At 48.9% G+C, this 16,848-nt stretch overlaps 5 protein-coding genes across 5 annotated transcripts in view; 1 reads left to right on the top strand and 4 right to left on the bottom strand.

Moving 5' to 3' along the window:
• Positions 1-121: 121 nt before the first annotated feature.
• Rcd-1 (Required for cell differentiation 1) lies at positions 122-1,497 on the bottom strand. The gene is made up of 3 exons (XM_076897532.1): positions 883-1,497; positions 419-813; positions 122-328 (listed from the first exon to the last, which is right to left on the bottom strand). The coding sequence occupies exons 1-3, from the start codon at positions 1,216-1,218 to the stop codon at positions 124-126; spliced, it is 936 nt and encodes a 311-aa protein (XP_076753647.1). The 5' UTR covers positions 1,219-1,497; the 3' UTR covers positions 122-123.
• A 1,604-nt stretch (positions 1,498-3,101) lies between these two features.
• Positions 3,102-4,869, top strand: LOC143425427 (scavenger receptor class B member 1). The gene is made up of 4 exons (XM_076898171.1): positions 3,102-3,752; positions 3,840-4,114; positions 4,208-4,460; positions 4,522-4,869. The coding sequence occupies exons 1-4, from the start codon at positions 3,102-3,104 to the stop codon at positions 4,852-4,854; spliced, it is 1,512 nt and encodes a 503-aa protein (XP_076754286.1). The 3' UTR covers positions 4,855-4,869.
• An 829-nt stretch (positions 4,870-5,698) lies between these two features.
• Emp (epithelial membrane protein) lies at positions 5,699-10,260 on the bottom strand. The gene is made up of 6 exons (XM_076898507.1): positions 9,923-10,260; positions 7,339-7,676; positions 6,760-7,257; positions 6,490-6,688; positions 6,217-6,425; positions 5,699-6,159 (listed from the first exon to the last, which is right to left on the bottom strand). The coding sequence occupies exons 1-6, from the start codon at positions 9,978-9,980 to the stop codon at positions 5,902-5,904; spliced, it is 1,560 nt and encodes a 519-aa protein (XP_076754622.1). The 5' UTR covers positions 9,981-10,260; the 3' UTR covers positions 5,699-5,901.
• A 1,893-nt stretch (positions 10,261-12,153) lies between these two features.
• On the bottom strand, positions 12,154-13,868 carry Nd-49 (NADH dehydrogenase (ubiquinone) 49 kDa subunit). The gene is made up of 4 exons (XM_076898508.1): positions 13,726-13,868; positions 13,206-13,636; positions 12,650-13,121; positions 12,154-12,591 (listed from the first exon to the last, which is right to left on the bottom strand). Exons 1-4 carry the CDS (start codon positions 13,851-13,853, stop codon positions 12,186-12,188), a joined length of 1,437 nt encoding a protein of 478 aa, XP_076754623.1. The 5' UTR covers positions 13,854-13,868; the 3' UTR covers positions 12,154-12,185.
• Positions 13,869-15,081: 1,213 nt separating this feature from the next.
• The window catches only part of LOC143425226 (ankyrin repeat and SOCS box protein 16), a 2,473-nt gene continuing 706 nt past the window's right edge, over positions 15,082-16,848 (bottom strand). The window contains exons 2-5 of the mRNA XM_076897854.1: positions 16,447-16,790; positions 16,054-16,294; positions 15,731-15,974; positions 15,082-15,656 (exon numbers count right to left, since the gene is read on the bottom strand). Of these exons, the coding sequence (XP_076753969.1) occupies positions 15,103-15,656; positions 15,731-15,974; positions 16,054-16,294; positions 16,447-16,790 (1,383 nt within the window). The 3' untranslated portion in view covers positions 15,082-15,102. The remainder of the gene's footprint in view (positions 15,657-15,730; positions 15,975-16,053; positions 16,295-16,446; positions 16,791-16,848) is intronic.

Raw genomic sequence — 16,848 nt, forward strand, 5'->3', positions numbered from 1 at the left:
CGTCTCGTTAGACAACGTCGCTTCTCACCGAAATCTCTTGTTCAACGTCCAAAGCCAGCAGCCACATCTGACCACGTCTCTCGTTCGTTCATTCGTCGAACGGAAAGGAACGTCGAGCACCGCTTAAGAAGCGAGGGGCGACATGCCGATCGTCCTGGGATCTTGCTGACCAGCCTGTGCCGGTGGTACGGGCTGGGGTGGGCCGGCCTCCAAATTCTTTAAAAGTTGATTCAACCAATGCTTGGTCGACGCATCCTCTTGCAGACACGTCGCGAACGTATTGTCCCTGAGCTGATCGGGCAAACACTGTCTAAGCGCGAGCAAAGCCCTGAAAACCAAGAAAGAATCGTATCGTTGCGTCGCGTCGCGTCGCGTCGCGTCGCGAGCTAGTTCTCGTTCGTCGCCACCACTATCTTACCTCGGATTGTCGGAAAGCCTCAGGTAACATCTGACCACGTGTTTCAACAATCTGGCCGAGGGATCTTTCGCCAAGGACAATACCATTTTCCCCAATATCATCGCGACGTGGCTGAATCGGTCGTACGTTTGGCAGATGTACGAAAGCCCGCTATCGTCCAGTAATATCTTTTGCAGAATAAACGTGGCAACGGTCTTGCTCAGCTCCGAACCGCTTTCCATAATACGCAAACAAAGCGGTATGATCTCGGTGGTCAATAAGAAGGTGATCACCTCTTGCTCGTCCGTCTTCACCAGTGCTCCTATCACTCCCAGACTGGTCAATCGAAGATACTCGAACGGACGGGTCTTACTGACGGTGTGCAAAAACGGGTACAAGAATAACGGCACGTGGGCCTGAAAACGTAGAGAAATGGTTGTAAATACTTGGACGACTAATACGTAGAGGCGCGTAGGTGGAGTTACCTGGAGAAAGGAGGATCTCGTTTCCGGATGACTGGCAACGCACTGCAACAGAGCCAGAGCGTTGCAGACTCGGTTGCTCTGGTAGGCGGTCAAAGTAGCCGGATTGATCGCCGGGTAGATGTTTATTATCTCTTGAAGCAACGACGCGATCGTGCCGAACGAGTGCCATAGCATCGGCGCCAAGTCGGGCACTACCTCGCGCTTCTTACTCAACTCCAACAACGCGTTCTCTCTCGTCTCCGAATTGGACAATTCGATTATCCAGCTGTAGACCTTTTCGCGATCCACCGTCGACTGTAACGCGGCTGGACTTTGCTGCGAACTCATGTTCGTCATCCTCCCAGCTGTGCTGCTCCGCCTCTAGTAGTTTCTCTCTCGTCTCTTCTAGTCTAGTCGTTCTCGTCTAGTTCGTCAGAACGGACAGAGAGTTTGAGGTTACGTTTCAACCATAGTTCGACATCGAACCCCACCACCGATCTTCGCCTCTTTTTCTAAACCAACTCTTTCCAAAAACCCTGATATCCTCCACTACGCGTATCCGTTTTCCTCGCAACTGAATCGGAACAAAACAAACTTTTCTACCTGTTTCTATCTCTCCTCCGGAACACCATCCGTTAAAATTACTTCGAAACGTCGAACGCGTCGTCGACACCGCCATCTGCGAATAACCTCTACCGTCTATTTTCTATCGCGAGATACAAACCGTTACACCAGCCAGAATCGATGAAACTTTTACTATATCCTTCTTTTTCTTAGCCAACAATTATAGTTGTTCTCGAAACTTTTAAATTGTCGTCAAAATGATACACCAACGGTAGAGGTTTAACAGTTTTTTCCTATTAAAATCGCACGATAAGAGACAAACATCTGGCGTCGGGATCTATATTTCAATAGTTTTATTCCAATTTATTCTATATTTCCCGCCTTGGAGGTAAGAGAGAGAGAGAGAAAGATAAAGTTATAATTCGTCATCTCTGTGGCGATTGCTGAAACTACTCGTCGAATAGTTCCGCCATCAGCCGGTAAGTAGTTTACTTTGCTGTCGATAACGCTGCGCGAGCAGTTTGAGCACCTTTCACAGAGATGGCGCCAGGGGTTCTACAGTTTCTCCCTTTTACCTCTAATAAAGCGGCAAATATAAAAACTGTTTTCCTATTGAAATTAGTTCATTCCGAAAGGGATTCTGACTTTTTCCGTAACGAGTTAGATTATAAATTAGATAATAGAAACAAGTATAATCTATTTTAGGATCAAGATGAATAAACTATTTATAAGTTGAGAAAAAAATTGATGAACGAACGGGGTATTGGCAGGCGGTATCAGCAGTTCCGGTGCATTTAAATAGGTGTAATCTGGGGGCGCCACCGTGATGCGCTGGTTTATAATCGCAGGAAGGAAGCGAAACGATAAGCGCGAAGACGATAGACGATAGACGATAGACGGTCAGGGAGATTTCACCTCGGCGTCGAGAAGTAGTTTGCTCGCTTGTTTGTCGGCAATGCATCGAGTAATTTTTTGCGTAATCCTGGAGCGGATAACGCTCGCTATCGTACGTATCGTTACAAGTGAGAATAAGCGGGTGAAAGGGCATCTACGAGTCACAACACTGTGGGGAACGTTCGATGCCCGATAAAATCGTAATTGCCGTCGGTTAGCGCCACTTTGCGTCGCGATAGCGCACAGCCAGACGGATTTTGAAATCGGCCTCGAGAAATGTCTACGGTTGTTCGCGCTGGCAGGTAACAACTGTGAGAGGAAAAGAGATGCATGCGTATACATATATATATATGTATACATATATAAATTAGCGAGCGAGCCAGTTATCGCGAATGCATTCATGCTCGGATGCTCGTTTTTTCGTCTACGAACGATAAGAGCGATAACATTTGTCCATTCTCCGATTCGATGAAGGCGGCGGTCTCGCGGCGCGCAGCGATGTCGGGGCGAGATAGATGCAGAGAGAGGGTCGGTGCGAAAACCGCGAAATACAAAGTAGGAGGGCAGAATGTCGCGCGTTCGAGAGGAGGAATGTACGTAGAATGTCCAAGTTTGGTGGCGAAAGAGGGTCATCGTCGCGACGACAAGGTTATCTATCGATGATTCGCGGGAAGGTGGGGAGAATTTAGCGATTTTCTTCTGGGTAGAAAAGTTGCTCGAAAATATTGGTAACCGAGTACGAGAGTAGAGTGTAGACAGCGCGAATTCTGAGAACGAGTGGAATGGAGAAGAGGATCTCGAGCGAGGGTGATCTCTCGTGGGGGCAAAAACGGCGGGGTTGCCTCTTCTACGGGTTCACCGCGTCCCTCAGTATCGCGGTCTTTCTATTGTTCTGGTGCACGAACGTGTTCCGCGACGCGATTCTCTCCAATCTGGAGATACGAAACGGTACCGAGTCGTTCCTTCGATGGCAACGACCACCGGTCGGACTGAACGTGAAAGTGTACGTGTTCAATTACACGAACGTGGCCGAATTCGAGAGCGGGGACGCGGAAAAGCTGCGGGTCGAGCAGGTCGGACCGTACGTCTATCGGGAAACGTTGAGCCGGGTGAACGTGAAGGTGAACAAGAATGAAACGATAACGTATCAGGAGAAGAAGAGCTTCGAATGGATATCCGGTAAATCGGAACGGGAGGTGGTCGTCGTCCCGAACGTGTTGCTCATGTCGACGCTCGCCTACTTCCGAAATCTTCCGTTCGTCGTTCAGCTCGGGTTGACCGCGTTGATGCCGAGGCCACGGTCGAAACCGTTCCTCGAGTTGCCAGTCGGCGAATACCTATGGGGTTACGAGGACCAGCTGTTCGAGTACGCCAAGCCGTTCGCTTCCTTCAGACACTCGATACCGTACGAGAAATTCGGCATTCTCGCATCCGTACGTAAGTTCCCCTATCGCCCCCTATCGCCCCTATCGCCCCTATCGCCCGTATCGCCTTTTCATTTCATTTAATTTTCGTTTCAGGAGAACTGCCTCGACGTCGATCGTATCACGATGCACACGGGAGCCGGCGATCTGCGCAACCTCGGTCTCATCCAACGAATCAACGGGCTTGAGAATCATCGCGTTTGGGACGACGAGAACTGCGATCGAATCTATGGAACCGACGGCAGTATGTTCCCACCCCATTGGATCGAGCAACCCAATTCCACCGTCTACATCTACGCGAAGAACGTTTGCAGGCGGCTACCCTTTCGTTACGAACGTCGCGCCTACGCCAACGGCATACCCACCTTGAGGTCCGCGGTTCCCTCTTGCCCCTTCACGGCCCCTTCCCCCCCCCCCCCACCCCCCCTAAATTAAATAATAATAGAATTTTCGCCCAACAACAGGTACAGATTACCGAGCAACGTTTTCACGTCGACGCCCAACAAAGACTCGTGCTTTTGCCCGAAGGAATCGCACGATTCGGGAACGAGAAAGTGCCCACCGGCTGGGACGTTCAACATCTCCGCTTGCAAACTGGACACGCCGCTGCTCGTCTCTTTCCCTCATTTTTACTCGGGAGACGATTCGTTGTTTCGCAAAGTCGACGGACTGACACCTCGCCGGGAGCACCACGAGTGCTACATCGATCTACACCCGGTAAGCGAAGTAACCGAGCTCGAGATCGACTTTACTTTGTTCTTTAACTCGACATTTTCAGCGATTGGCCGTCACGGTCGACGTAAAGATCCGACTGCAGCTGAACTTGGAAGTGCGAAAAGCCATCGGCATGCCATTCTCCGGGAACCTCGACGACGGCCTGATCCTACCTTTGATCTGGTTGGACACCGGCATAGACGATCTGCCCGAGTCGATTCAACTGATATTTCATCGTAGCCATTACTTGGTGAACGCGATCGAAGCCGGATTCCAGTGGTGCAGCCTGGTCTGCGCGATCCTCTCCCTCGGCGCCTTCATTCTATGCTTGAAAAGAGCCGGCGAGCAATCCAGAAACTACGATCACGCGACCCCCCTCGAACCTAATCAACTCTGACTCTCTTTATTCTTTCTCGATCGCGATCGCGCGATACCTCCTCGAGAACGTGCAACGAACCGACACCGATAACCTAGGTCGCGTCGGTTAGCGACATCGCTAAACAGCTAAAGCGATAACGGCGATTCGTTTACCATTTTGCATACAGCACATAGTTGTACACAGTTTTATTAGCAATTTTTACAAAGTCATCTCGAATCAATCCGATATCGATGCTATTTGGCTAATTTTCTTCGACTCCATTCTCCTTATTCTCCTCCCTACTATCATCGCTATTTGCTACATATCATACCGTTACTATTACTATTACTATTGCTATTGCTATTGCTATTACTATTACTAGTACTATTGCTAGTACCGTTACTAGTACCATTACTAGTACACCCACTTATACACCGCTTGTAAAAACTAAATTTTGCCTACAAACCTATAACCGTGATCTATCTCGAGAGTAACGCATTTACAACAAAAAGTATAATATAGATAACAATAAGATCTTGATCGCGGCCAGATTTTAATAAGATCTGGCTCGCGTCCGATCTCGCATACGCGATCGAGCGTCTGCTGGACGGAACGGATTTCTCTTTTTTCCTTTTTTCCTTTTTTTTCCCCATTTCTTTGTTTTTTCTTCTTCTTTCTTGCTTTTCAACGAGAGACGAGAATGCGCCAATCAACGCGCACTTCCCGATGATACTACGGCTACGAATATCAAAGTCGATGGAACCTGTTTCCGTGCGAAAAATTCTCGTCGCACCTGTACCGCCGTTACTTTCCGTACCCCGTTACTTTTTCAACCCCGCTCGCCTCTCTCTCTCTCTCTCTCTCTCTCTCTCTCTCTCTCTCTCTCTCTCTCTCTCTCTCTCTCCTACTAACCACGCGATAAAGTACACACGCGATCCACGCCATCTACCCGCGACGATTCGAATCGCACGTTTTCTTCAATGGTACATGTATATGCAAAATCCGAGGAAGGAAAATAGTCGAGCTCGGATCGATATTTGGTGGATGAAGGAATGACGTCGACCGTTATACCCCGTTTATGCGATCCTACTTGGAACTGGATGAATTCTGAAAGGCCGGGCTCAGCTGACCGGCTTTACCCGCTCCACCGCTCGCCGGTAACGGATTGCTCAGATGAAGTTTCTCCTGTCGCTTGGCGGCGCGTGCCAAGCAAAGAAGCGCGCCGATTAAAACGATCGCTCCGATCACCGCCAGAGCTCCGGATATCGCCGCTCGCGCTACCGGCGGGACGTCCACGGCCATCTTCATCAGGCTTCGCATCTCGACCGGAAGCTCCTCGATGCCCTGCGGTCGTTGTTATTATCGTTGCTGTTATCGTTATTGTCGGGTGAAAATACTCACGTCTTCGAACCATATGATGGGAAAGACGATATCCGGAAACGAGGCGACCTGTTTTATGTCCCGCACATGGCTCACCGCTAGGTTTATCTGAATCCTTGCCTTGGCCCTCAACGATGTGCCCATCAACGGCTGAACGTCGACGTAGAATTGGTGTTTCTCCTCGGCTGGCGGTGATATTCCGCTTACCGCTTCGCGAAGCGCTGGATCCGCTGAAAACCGACAACCGTTGGTTACGATACTCGATCGGTTTTGCGGCAGAGTAGTATAATTTACCGAGATAAAAATGTGGGAAACTAAGCAACACCGGCGAATCGTGTTGGCAGACGGAGACATTGAAGGTTCCCTCGGGAGCGCAAGGCGGACCAGCCGGGCAGAAGCATCGTTGGGATTCGAGCCGGCTCGGAGAGGCGAACGCGTCGCTCGCAGCCACGAACCTGTACCCGGGTACATCACCGGCAGTGGTCACCTCCTCCTGAAACGGGAAAATACGGTGGTGGTTTATAAAACCGCGGCCAATTAGCCGCCAAAAATTGTTTTCGTTACCTTGAAAACGAGAGGCAACGCTCGGCAGAGGTCCTTGTCGAACACCTTCAGTACAGTCTCTTTGGTGATGCGCGGTGGAAAAATGCTGCCGTCGCTACCGGCGATGCTGTCGCACTCCGGCGAGGTCCAATGGCCCAGACTGCTCTTCCCGTTCCACTTTTCCAGAATCCCGTATTTACCGATATCTCCTTGCCCGGTGAATATCGTAAACCAATCGGGCATCGTCGCGTTTTTACCGTACAACAGACCGAATTGATCGAACGGCAGCTTCTGATCCTTCGGGACCACGTTCTTGGCCAACTTTAGCAACGGATCCTCGTAGCCCCAAAGCAATTGACCGACCGAGACCTCGACGAACGGTTTCAGCAGCAGAACGTCCATGATCGAGGCCATCGCCAACCTGAGGAATCGCGCCGCGTACTTCGACTGGCTGGTCGCCGAAAGCATCGGCACGTTCGGCACCACCACTAGATCCTCGTCCGAGCCGTTTGACAATTCCTGCGTCGTTCATGCGGACACGAACCATTTTACAAGAAGAACACGGACGCGGACGAAGACGAAAACGAAAAACATACTTACCGGTGCGAAAACGAAACGCTTTTTCACTTTGTACGACACGGTGTCGTTCTCGTTGAATTTCACCTCGACCTTTTCCCAGTGTTGCACGTAGACGTACGGGCCGAGCTCGTTCAGTGCCGGTTTCTCGCCATCGTTTAAAAATTCATCGGCGTTCGTCACATTGTAAATGTAGACGCTCAATCGGGGCGTCACCGGTGGTTCCCTCCACCAGTTGAACGAACGAGTTCCGTCTCGGAGAGCGATCTGCCTGTTCAGCAATGCGTCGAACAATTTTGGGAATACCGCCGCCATAATCGCCGCCGCGATGATCAGTAGCGCGCCAACGGCTACCGCTGCCCCTACAATAGTATAACGTGATACAGTAAAGAAAGAAAGTTCAACACCGGAAGAATCCGATCGACGCTCCGACTTTCCCTTTTCACTCCCGTCCCATCATCGCAGCTATTTCTTGTTAGTTTTCTTTTTAGGTTTACTGCTACCTTCGATTCTCGTCGCTAACTCAAAACCAGATTTAACCTCGTAAACAACCAGAGTCCCTCGATTCATTTTTTAGTCACGCACCACGCACGGGTCGCGCGGCTTTCGAAACCAGCGGTCCTACTTTTTCAACTCTCATTTACTTACACGTACGCATTCGAAAAGTATATACGTATATATATATATATAAATTATTCGCTTCTGAAAGCGAAAGAAGAAGAATCGGCACGTTCGACCGAAACTAAATAATTATCGAACGCGCGACGATTAACGTAACGTAAGCTTTGCTTACGATTCAGTTTTTGCATCCTAAGCGTTTTCTTCGGCCTGCGATGTAGAAATTCTCATCGTCGTGCAACCAAACGAACCACCATGGAATTTGGTATAAACCCGATAGACGATTCGCCATTGTTCGATCAAGTATGCGCGTCACACGTATTCGATGCTCGAACGCGCGTTCCAGACTCGCGCGTCACAAATATCCTTACGTAATTATCGATTCGAATCGGATACTTTGAATGTAACTCGCGGCGGGCGCGCGCGCAAAAAAAAAAAAAGAATCACGTTCCGACCGAATGACTTATGGGGGAAGAGGGAAAGGCGGCACCACCGCCATCGAATCTAACCAATCAAATTTATCGTTCGATGCGTTGATCGCGACATTATTATACATAATTAGTGATTAGTGAAAGCGCAGTGGGCCGCGAATCGTTTACGCAATCCGTCGAAAATCGAACCGAGATTGGAATTTCGTAGGTCGCGTTCCACCTTTGGCGTCTGACTCTTCCTTTTACCGTACGCACACGCCAATCGTTTGGTGGCCACGCAGGACTTTAGTCACCGCGTCCTAGTACCGCACGTTTCTCCGCTTCCTTTCCACTCGATTCCACTCCGTTCGGCCATTTACCAAGAACCCAACTCCCCTCGATCCCAATCGCGTCGCGTCGCGTCGCGTCGCGTCATGTCGCGCCGCGTTCCATTCTCAAATGATCGATCGATCGATCGATCGATCGATCGAAACAATGTAAAAGATACGCGATGCTCGAAACCGCAATCTTTACCAAGCTTGAATACAAATCAAAACGATGACAACTCAGCTCAGCTCGACGTGTCGTCAAAGAAATTGTTCTCTTTAGAATTGCGATTTAAAGTTTAAAGAAAGACGCGTTGCACGTTCACCGACCCGTCAAGTTTTGCCCCATCATTTCCTCGTTCCTTCTCCTAGTTACATTGTCGCAAATACCGGAAAATTTTCTGCTACTCGCGTCCACCGATCAATCTCTACAGGATTACACGCGTATCGTACATAGACACGTACGTCTACTCGTACACCTACCTACGCATATTTGCTGGCAATTACTCGCGATTATATAAGGTCATACGCTTCCTGCTCTTACTCGTGAGATTTCACGCGTAACGCATGAAACTGACCACGTACGAGATGGTCGCGTAAACGGAGTAGGAGGACACGAGTCACGCCAGAACCGCGAGCCGAGGATCACTCCGTTCCCGTAATGGTAGCAAAGTCCGTTTCCCGATGCAAGAATAATACCTCCGGGCTACTCAATTATACATGCATCAAATTTTTTTATCCTCACTCCGGTATGGTATGCTTTTTCCATTTTTTTGTTCTCTCTCTTTTTTTCTCCTTGATCTTTCGTCTCATTTTCATAACCTTATTCATGGAAACTTCCAACAGCACCGGTTTACCGTTCGAACAAGAGAAAATCGTTTCGCGTTAGAAAATCAACGATCATCATCTTTGAGTGAAAGTAGAGGAGACGTCCAAGAAGCCCGCGTTCGCTCGCCGTTCAGCCGGTCAACTTTTCTTCGGGATAATTCAATCGGATACGACGCGACGTGACGCGACGCGACCGAAGACGACAAGTGCAGCGCAACACGATGAATCATCGCTAGCTGGACATACGAGATGTGATACGTTCGCCGAAATTAATTAAGAACGAACCGAACGTATCACGCTCGTGGCGCCGGTAACGTTCTCAACGATCTCTTCGAGTCGAGTACCCCGCGTACCACCTATCTTATGGAACACCGTCTGTCTCTTTTAATTATTACATTACAACGGATCATTATCTCGAATACTTACACCATCGTCTAAGGAAGCCTCCTTGAAGTTTCGCGCAAATCCCACGATGAACTCTCATCTCGATCGTATGGTTGATCTCTCGATCCTTTCTTCTCCTTCTTTCTCTCGTATCCTTCCGTCCTTTTCTTTTTCTCGTTCCACTCTGTTTTCCTTCAGACTCGGTCCCCTCCTACCGTGTAACAAATACTCTCGCTGCACTCTGCTTTTCCTCGCGTCCTTCGCCCTTCTTCATCTACTTCTCTCGTCCTCGTTCTTCCTCTCGTTCTTGTTCCCGTTCCCGTTCTCGTTCTCGTTCTCGTTCTCACCCAAATCTACTCTCCCCTTTGTTCCTCTTCGTCTTCGTCTTCGTCGTCGTCGTCGTCGCCGTCGCCGTCGCCGTCGCCGTCGCCGTCGTCGTCGCCGTCGTCGTCGTCGCCGTCTTCGTAGCCGTTATCACCGTTATCGTCGTTTAAGCGTTCCAGGATCCGTAGAAGAACGGGAGAAAAAAGACAACGGTGGTACACAGTAAACGACGAAAAAGAGAAAGTCTATTCTCCTTTCGAAACGACAAGTGTGTCACTGGTGGTGCGTCGTCAACGAACGAACGATACTACCTCGTTGCACCGTAGAAAATCTACGCCAAGAACGCAGAGCACCGCGGGCAAACAACGATTCACCTTTCTCCGGTAAGAAGTAGCAAACGTGCGCGCCGTGCACCGCTGCTATCCTGCTATCGTCCCACGGCGGTCTCTCTCTTACCTCTTTCTCTTTCTTTTTCTCTTCTTCGTTAATCACCGAATCCGCCGCAGCCGCCGCCGCCGCCGCCGCCGCTACCGCCGTCCCCCTTTGATCCTACTCCTGAAATATGTCGAAATATACTCCAGCTATAAACTTTTCAGCATCGGAATGCGAAACACAACGAAGCTCGCTCGTTCGCGCGCTCCCGATCGACGAGACGTTCGAACGCGAACGCAGACTGACCTGATCGGTCGTGCACCACCGATCGACCAAGATCAACCTTCGATCTATCGAACACGGTGAACGCACAGCGATCGAGTCGTCGTAATCGTGTAACGGCGATCGTGGGCGTAACAACACGGCTACCGAGCAACAACGCGCCTCCGTAGTTGTCTAGTGCAGTTGTACGTTGTGAAACGCTCGCTACGAGGTCAGCTGAAACACTGCACGCAACGGTCGCTACTACTCTCTTACCGTCATCCGTCCGTTCGTCCGTCTGTCCGTCCAACCGTATCGTGAACGCCGAGCATACGGTCCAGGTGTACTTAACAATTTATCATTACCCCGCTCGTTCATTTCCACTTCTCCGCTTCGTTCCGTCTCCTTCGTTTCTCTTCACCATTCCTCCTGCTCTCTTTTCGTCGCTTCGTCGTTACTCGCTCGTGTACCTCCCACCTTTCCGACTTCCCGATATCCTCCCCGCTACGCCGCAGCCGATACTCAGCCAACCCTGTTCTAACATTCTCGCAACCTTCTCGTTCTCTTTTCTTCGCTCACCCTCCTTCTCACGCACCATTCTTCTTATACGCTTGCTTTTTTCTTTCTTCACCTTTACTTACCATTTCCCTCCTAAAAAATCGATTAAATATCCTAATTAAATGAAATCGCTGCATAATTACGATTACTTAATACTCGCGCGGACAATCGAAAAAACGATACGCGCGAATGAATAATACCGAATGAATACATAATTACCGTAGAATCTATCTAGATAGCTTCTGGCCTTGGCCGAGAGTCACCATCCAGATTATGGCCTACGAAATAACCTTGACCCTTTAATTGGAAACTGATCACTGTAATTTTCTGAAAATGAAATGACACTTCCGGGTATCTCCGACAACCTGGCATCGATCACGATAACATCGGATTATTTATGGATTCGTGCCTCTTACGATATCACGCAATCGCGAATGACATTGTTCTTGCTCTAGCCACGTCCACGTTGCGTCGCATTAATTTCGCATTCGGATCGAATTAGGCTGCACATGATTTCCTACGCAATTGTTGGAAGGACAAGGAACTAAACGCACGAGAAAACATTACACCCGAATCGAACAACGTATACATTTTATTTCGACTATATACCATCTCGCGTCTATTCTTCCATATTCTATTCTACGCGTGCGCGCATGTGTGTCTTTCGATTGGTCGCTTACCAGTTAAAACGAGCAAACATACCTCGTTGTATCCAGGAATTTTTCCACACACGCCAATACTCGTGTAACACACAGATTTACGCTACGTTGTAAACGACAATGCCAACAAATTATCTATCGATTTCACCGAACACCACGTCCAAGGTGCCGACGATGGCTACGATATCGGCGAGAAGACAACCAGGCCCCAAGTGACGCATCGCCGCCAAATGGGCAAAGCCCGGCGCTTTAATTTTACACCTGTAAGGCTTGCTACTACCGTCGCTGACGAGGTAAACGCCGAATTCACCCTTCGGCGCTTCGATCGCGGTATACGTAGCTCCGGGGGGCACTTGGAACCCTTGAGTGTACAGCTTGAAATGATGTATCAATGCTTCCATGCTGGTTTTCATCTCCTCTCGTCTAGGCGGTACGATTTTTGCATCATCGATCCTCACTTCGCCCTCGGGCATTTGGTTCAAACATTGATAAATGATTCGCAACGATTGACGCATCTCCTCCATACGGCAAAGATATCTGAAAATGATAAACGTTAAAGCCTCGGCGTTAATCATTCACGTACGGTTTTTCTCACCTATCGTAACAGTCCCCATTTTGCCCGATGGGAACGTCGAACTCGACCAAGTCGTACGCATCGTAAGGGGCTTTCTTCCTCAAATCCCATTTTATTCCCGAGCCCCTTAACATAACACCGCTGAAACCCCAATCTATCGCTTGCTGCGCCGTTACCGTACCAATATTTCTCGTACGTCCGACCCATATCCTGTTCGATGTAAGCATATCCTCCGCTTCGTCCAATCGTTCCGCGAACTTTGACGCCCACTCGTATATGTCGTCCATCAGACCCAACGGCATGTCCAAGGAAACACCGCCCGGGCGAATGTAAGCTGCGTGCATCCGAGCACCGCTTACACGCTCATAAAATTCCATTAGCTTCTCTCGTTCCTCGAACAACCAGAAGAATGGTGTTAGAGCTCCAATGTCCAGCGCGTGCGTTCCAATTCCCATAAGGTGATTCAAGATTCTCGTAAGCTCGGCAAACAGAGCTGAAAACGGACGCGTTCAACCATGCTTTTACCAGTAGAAATCGAAACGCTTTAAACGAATGGACGGATAAACAGACCGCTTACTTCTAATGTATTTCGCCCGCAATGGCACGTCGATATTCAACAATTTCTCTATGGCCATGGAGAAACACTGTTCGTTGCACATCATGGAGACGTAGTCCAAACGATCAAAGTAAGGCAAGGCCTGCATGTACGTCTTGTACTCTATCAACTTCTCTGTACCTCTGTGTAAAAGGCCTATGTGGGGATCTGCACGAGTTACGTATTCGGCGTTCATCTCGATGATCAATCTCAATACTCCGTGCGCGGCTGGATGTTGAGGACCGAAATTGATGGCTACATTTCTAATGTCGCGCGTTTCCTTTCGCGGCGTGGCCCACAGCTGTGCGTTGTACGCCCATTGCGGATCCGGTGTGAGCAAGTGTTTCTCTTCCTCCAGATAATGCGCGATGTGTTGAGGCCCAGGATACCACTTGTGCTCCTCCCGCCGTTGGCTACAAGATTATCGATTGTTGCCATAGATTAGGATGCCCGCAATTGTAATTTGGAATTACATAACCGAAAGCAGTTCCATTAACCTTACCTCTCTGGCCAACCTCTAACCAAACCTCCTATCCCGCTGTTACCACCAATTCCTTTGTCATTAGACAAACCAGTAAATGGCCAAACTCTATTGCACCGTAGAACAGTTGCCAAATTTCTCATAGCCATTCTCTCTCGGTTTTGATTCTGCCGGTGCTGATTCTTCACCTTCTAAACTACGATTCTTCGACCCACTACTCAACCCGTACTCTCTCCTCGCACATCACACGTACCTCTATCTTATTACTATTCTATTATTTGCTGCTATTTCTCGTTTGCTACTGTTATTATTATACGATGTTGTTATACGGCTAGTCACCGTTAACCAACGATCGCATTCTCGAATCCATACGAGCATTCACGAGTACCAACGCGTTATTCGGTGCTCGGACGAGTCGTAAGCGCTGCATGCGTTGCCAATCGGAACTGTTATTAACTCGAGAAAGAGGTTAACTACTCGCCAACAACTTTTCTCAACTTGGAGGAATTATATATGATAATGATCATAGTCGTTTTCAATTTTTACCATGATGCATCTCGTTCAATTGCTAATTCGCAATTCGCAATTCGCAATTCGCAATTCGCAATTCGTCAGCCCTTTCAGCCTCGGTATGCGTTACGCTTTAAATCGATATAACGTCAGTCGATATCTCTCGATTCGATAACGGGATTGGCACAAGTTCAAAATATAGTATATCCTAACCTGAATCGGTTTTTTCTCTTTTCGTTACTACGCAACTCTTGATATCACGTAAAAATTGGGTAAAAGGGCTCCAGAAAAGGGTAACCGTATACTGAATGAAAAATGAATTTCAAATACAATGTATACAATGTATATAACGTATATAATGGCAAAGTGTTACACTTATAGAATACATATTTGCAATCCGGTGATGCAACTGTTGATTGCGACGACGATTGATCACGACGCGGGTCACTGTATCGAGGTTGCTATTTCGAGGATAAGACGAGATAGCTGTTGAGAATGAATCGACGTCACTCACTTACCGGCCAACATTCCACGCGTGTCCGTACGCACGCACACTTTCTCTCGCACAACCAGGAGCATAAGAAGGTGGACGAGGGAGGAGAGCACGAAACGGTCGAACGACGTTTGTTTATTGCGCCTCGTCTCTCTCTCTCTCTCTCTCTCTCTCTCTCTCTCTCTCTCTCTCTCTCTCTCTCTCTCTCTCTCTCTCTCTCTCTCGATACGTATGCGCGGATATTTAGTATAGAAAATTTACTACGCGTATGTACAGAGTATTCACCTTGGCCGATATAGAAATTGGTCGCGAGCGTTAGCCTTATTTCTTACCTCCTGAATAAAGGTAAAAAATGTTCGGTACACTTGGAAGGAATCGCAACGGCAATGGATGCGTCAGTGGAAATCGTAAAGGAGATAACGATGCAACGACTGAGGTAATTGCAATGTTCGTACAACCTTGGGTAACTTGGTGCCGCAGAGTTTCCGAACAATTAATCTGGCTTGATGAGTCAAGGGTAACGGAGTTCTTGCCGCTTCCATTACGAGAGCTTTTTGCGCGTCCGTCAAGCTGCTCGACCTTCGTATCATACAAGGATCGAAACTTTCGGCGGCTTCCAACAACGCCTTGAGTAATCGCGGCTTATCCGCTGTGTTCTGGAGAGAGTTTAGTATACCGTGAGGGTCGCGAAATTGCGTCTTGATCACAACTCGTGCCCCGTACTTGAGCAACAGGGCGACCACTTCTACGGAGGGATTTTCATTCGAAGCGACGTATTCAGCGAGAACTGGACGCAACGCAGGCCCCTCGTCGCTGCGTATCACCAAGTTCGGGTCAGCACCTCGTTCCAACAGCATCGACAGAATCTCCAGTCTATTCGGAATATTGTCGGCGCAAGCAACGTGCAGAGGCGAGCCGATGATCGGTGAGGTTGCGTTCACGTCGGCGCCTATTATACGATTATTTGATTACACGATGCACAGAGAAACGAAATATCGAAACACCGGCTACTAAAGTACTCACCCGACTCCAACAGCATCTGAACGATCGAAGGATCCCCTTTCAAAATGGCCAAATCGAGAGCCGTAGGTTTCTGATAATCCGGGCCGAGATCGAGCCTAGCGCCTTGCTTCAACAGCAGATCGATCACGGTCGGATCTCCGCCTAGGATCGCGTAATGCAGAACCGTTCGGTAGTCGTGTCGCGCGTCGGCCATCGAATTAACGTCCGCCCCGTAACTCAACAGAAGCAACACCGAAGCTATACCCTGTCCCGACATCGGACGACATTAAATCGAGCAAACTGCAAACTTCTTTACGCGCTTCTTTAACCCCCGGTTGTTTTACCTGCGGCAATCGCGCTGCTTTCATCAACGGTGTCAGTCCGGCGCGGTCTCTCGTGTTCGGTTGAGCCCCGAACGCCAACAGTAACTCCATGCACTGCAGATCCAACGGAGAGACCAAATTTATCTCCGATCCGAAGAAGTACCTTTTGTTCGGATTCGCGCCAGCTTCCAGCAGAATTCTGGCCACTTGGACGTGTCGATTTCTGAGAGCGAGCCGCAGCGGTTCGTCGCACAACGTGGTCCTACGCAGATGTCTCGATCTCGTATAATATAAATATAATAAAAATATAAATAGTAACATAGAAAATGAACATTTGGCACATGCTACGAGATCATCAAAGTCCAACGATCGATTTCTCATCGCGCCAAATTGTTGATCGAACAATTATTCTACCTTGGAAAAAGTTCTCCCGTTTCTTGTCGATGATCCACTTTGGCACCATGCTCGAGCAGTAGTTTCACCAAATCTATGTAGCCGTGCTCGGCAGCGAGATGCAACGCTGAATAGCCACATTCGTCGGTCGCGTCAATATCCGCGCCGCGTACCAACAACAGCTGGGCCGCTTCCGTGTACCTCTGCCACACCGCGTAATGCAACGGTCTCAGACCCTGCGTCACCGACTCGTTCGCTTTTGCCCCGCATGCTAGTAGGATTCGAATCTCGTCCAGCGGTTGCAACCGAATTATAGCATCGGCTAACTCTCGCTGCAACGGATTGGCGATGCATTCGGAGGGCATCTGTTGCGAATCATTTAACGATATATATATATATATTAGTTTTATATTATGACAATAA

Source organism: Xylocopa sonorina, chromosome 7, assembly GCF_050948175.1.
Source record: "Xylocopa sonorina isolate GNS202 chromosome 7, iyXylSono1_principal, whole genome shotgun sequence".
NCBI classification, from domain to species: Eukaryota; Metazoa; Arthropoda; class Insecta; order Hymenoptera; family Apidae; genus Xylocopa; species Xylocopa sonorina.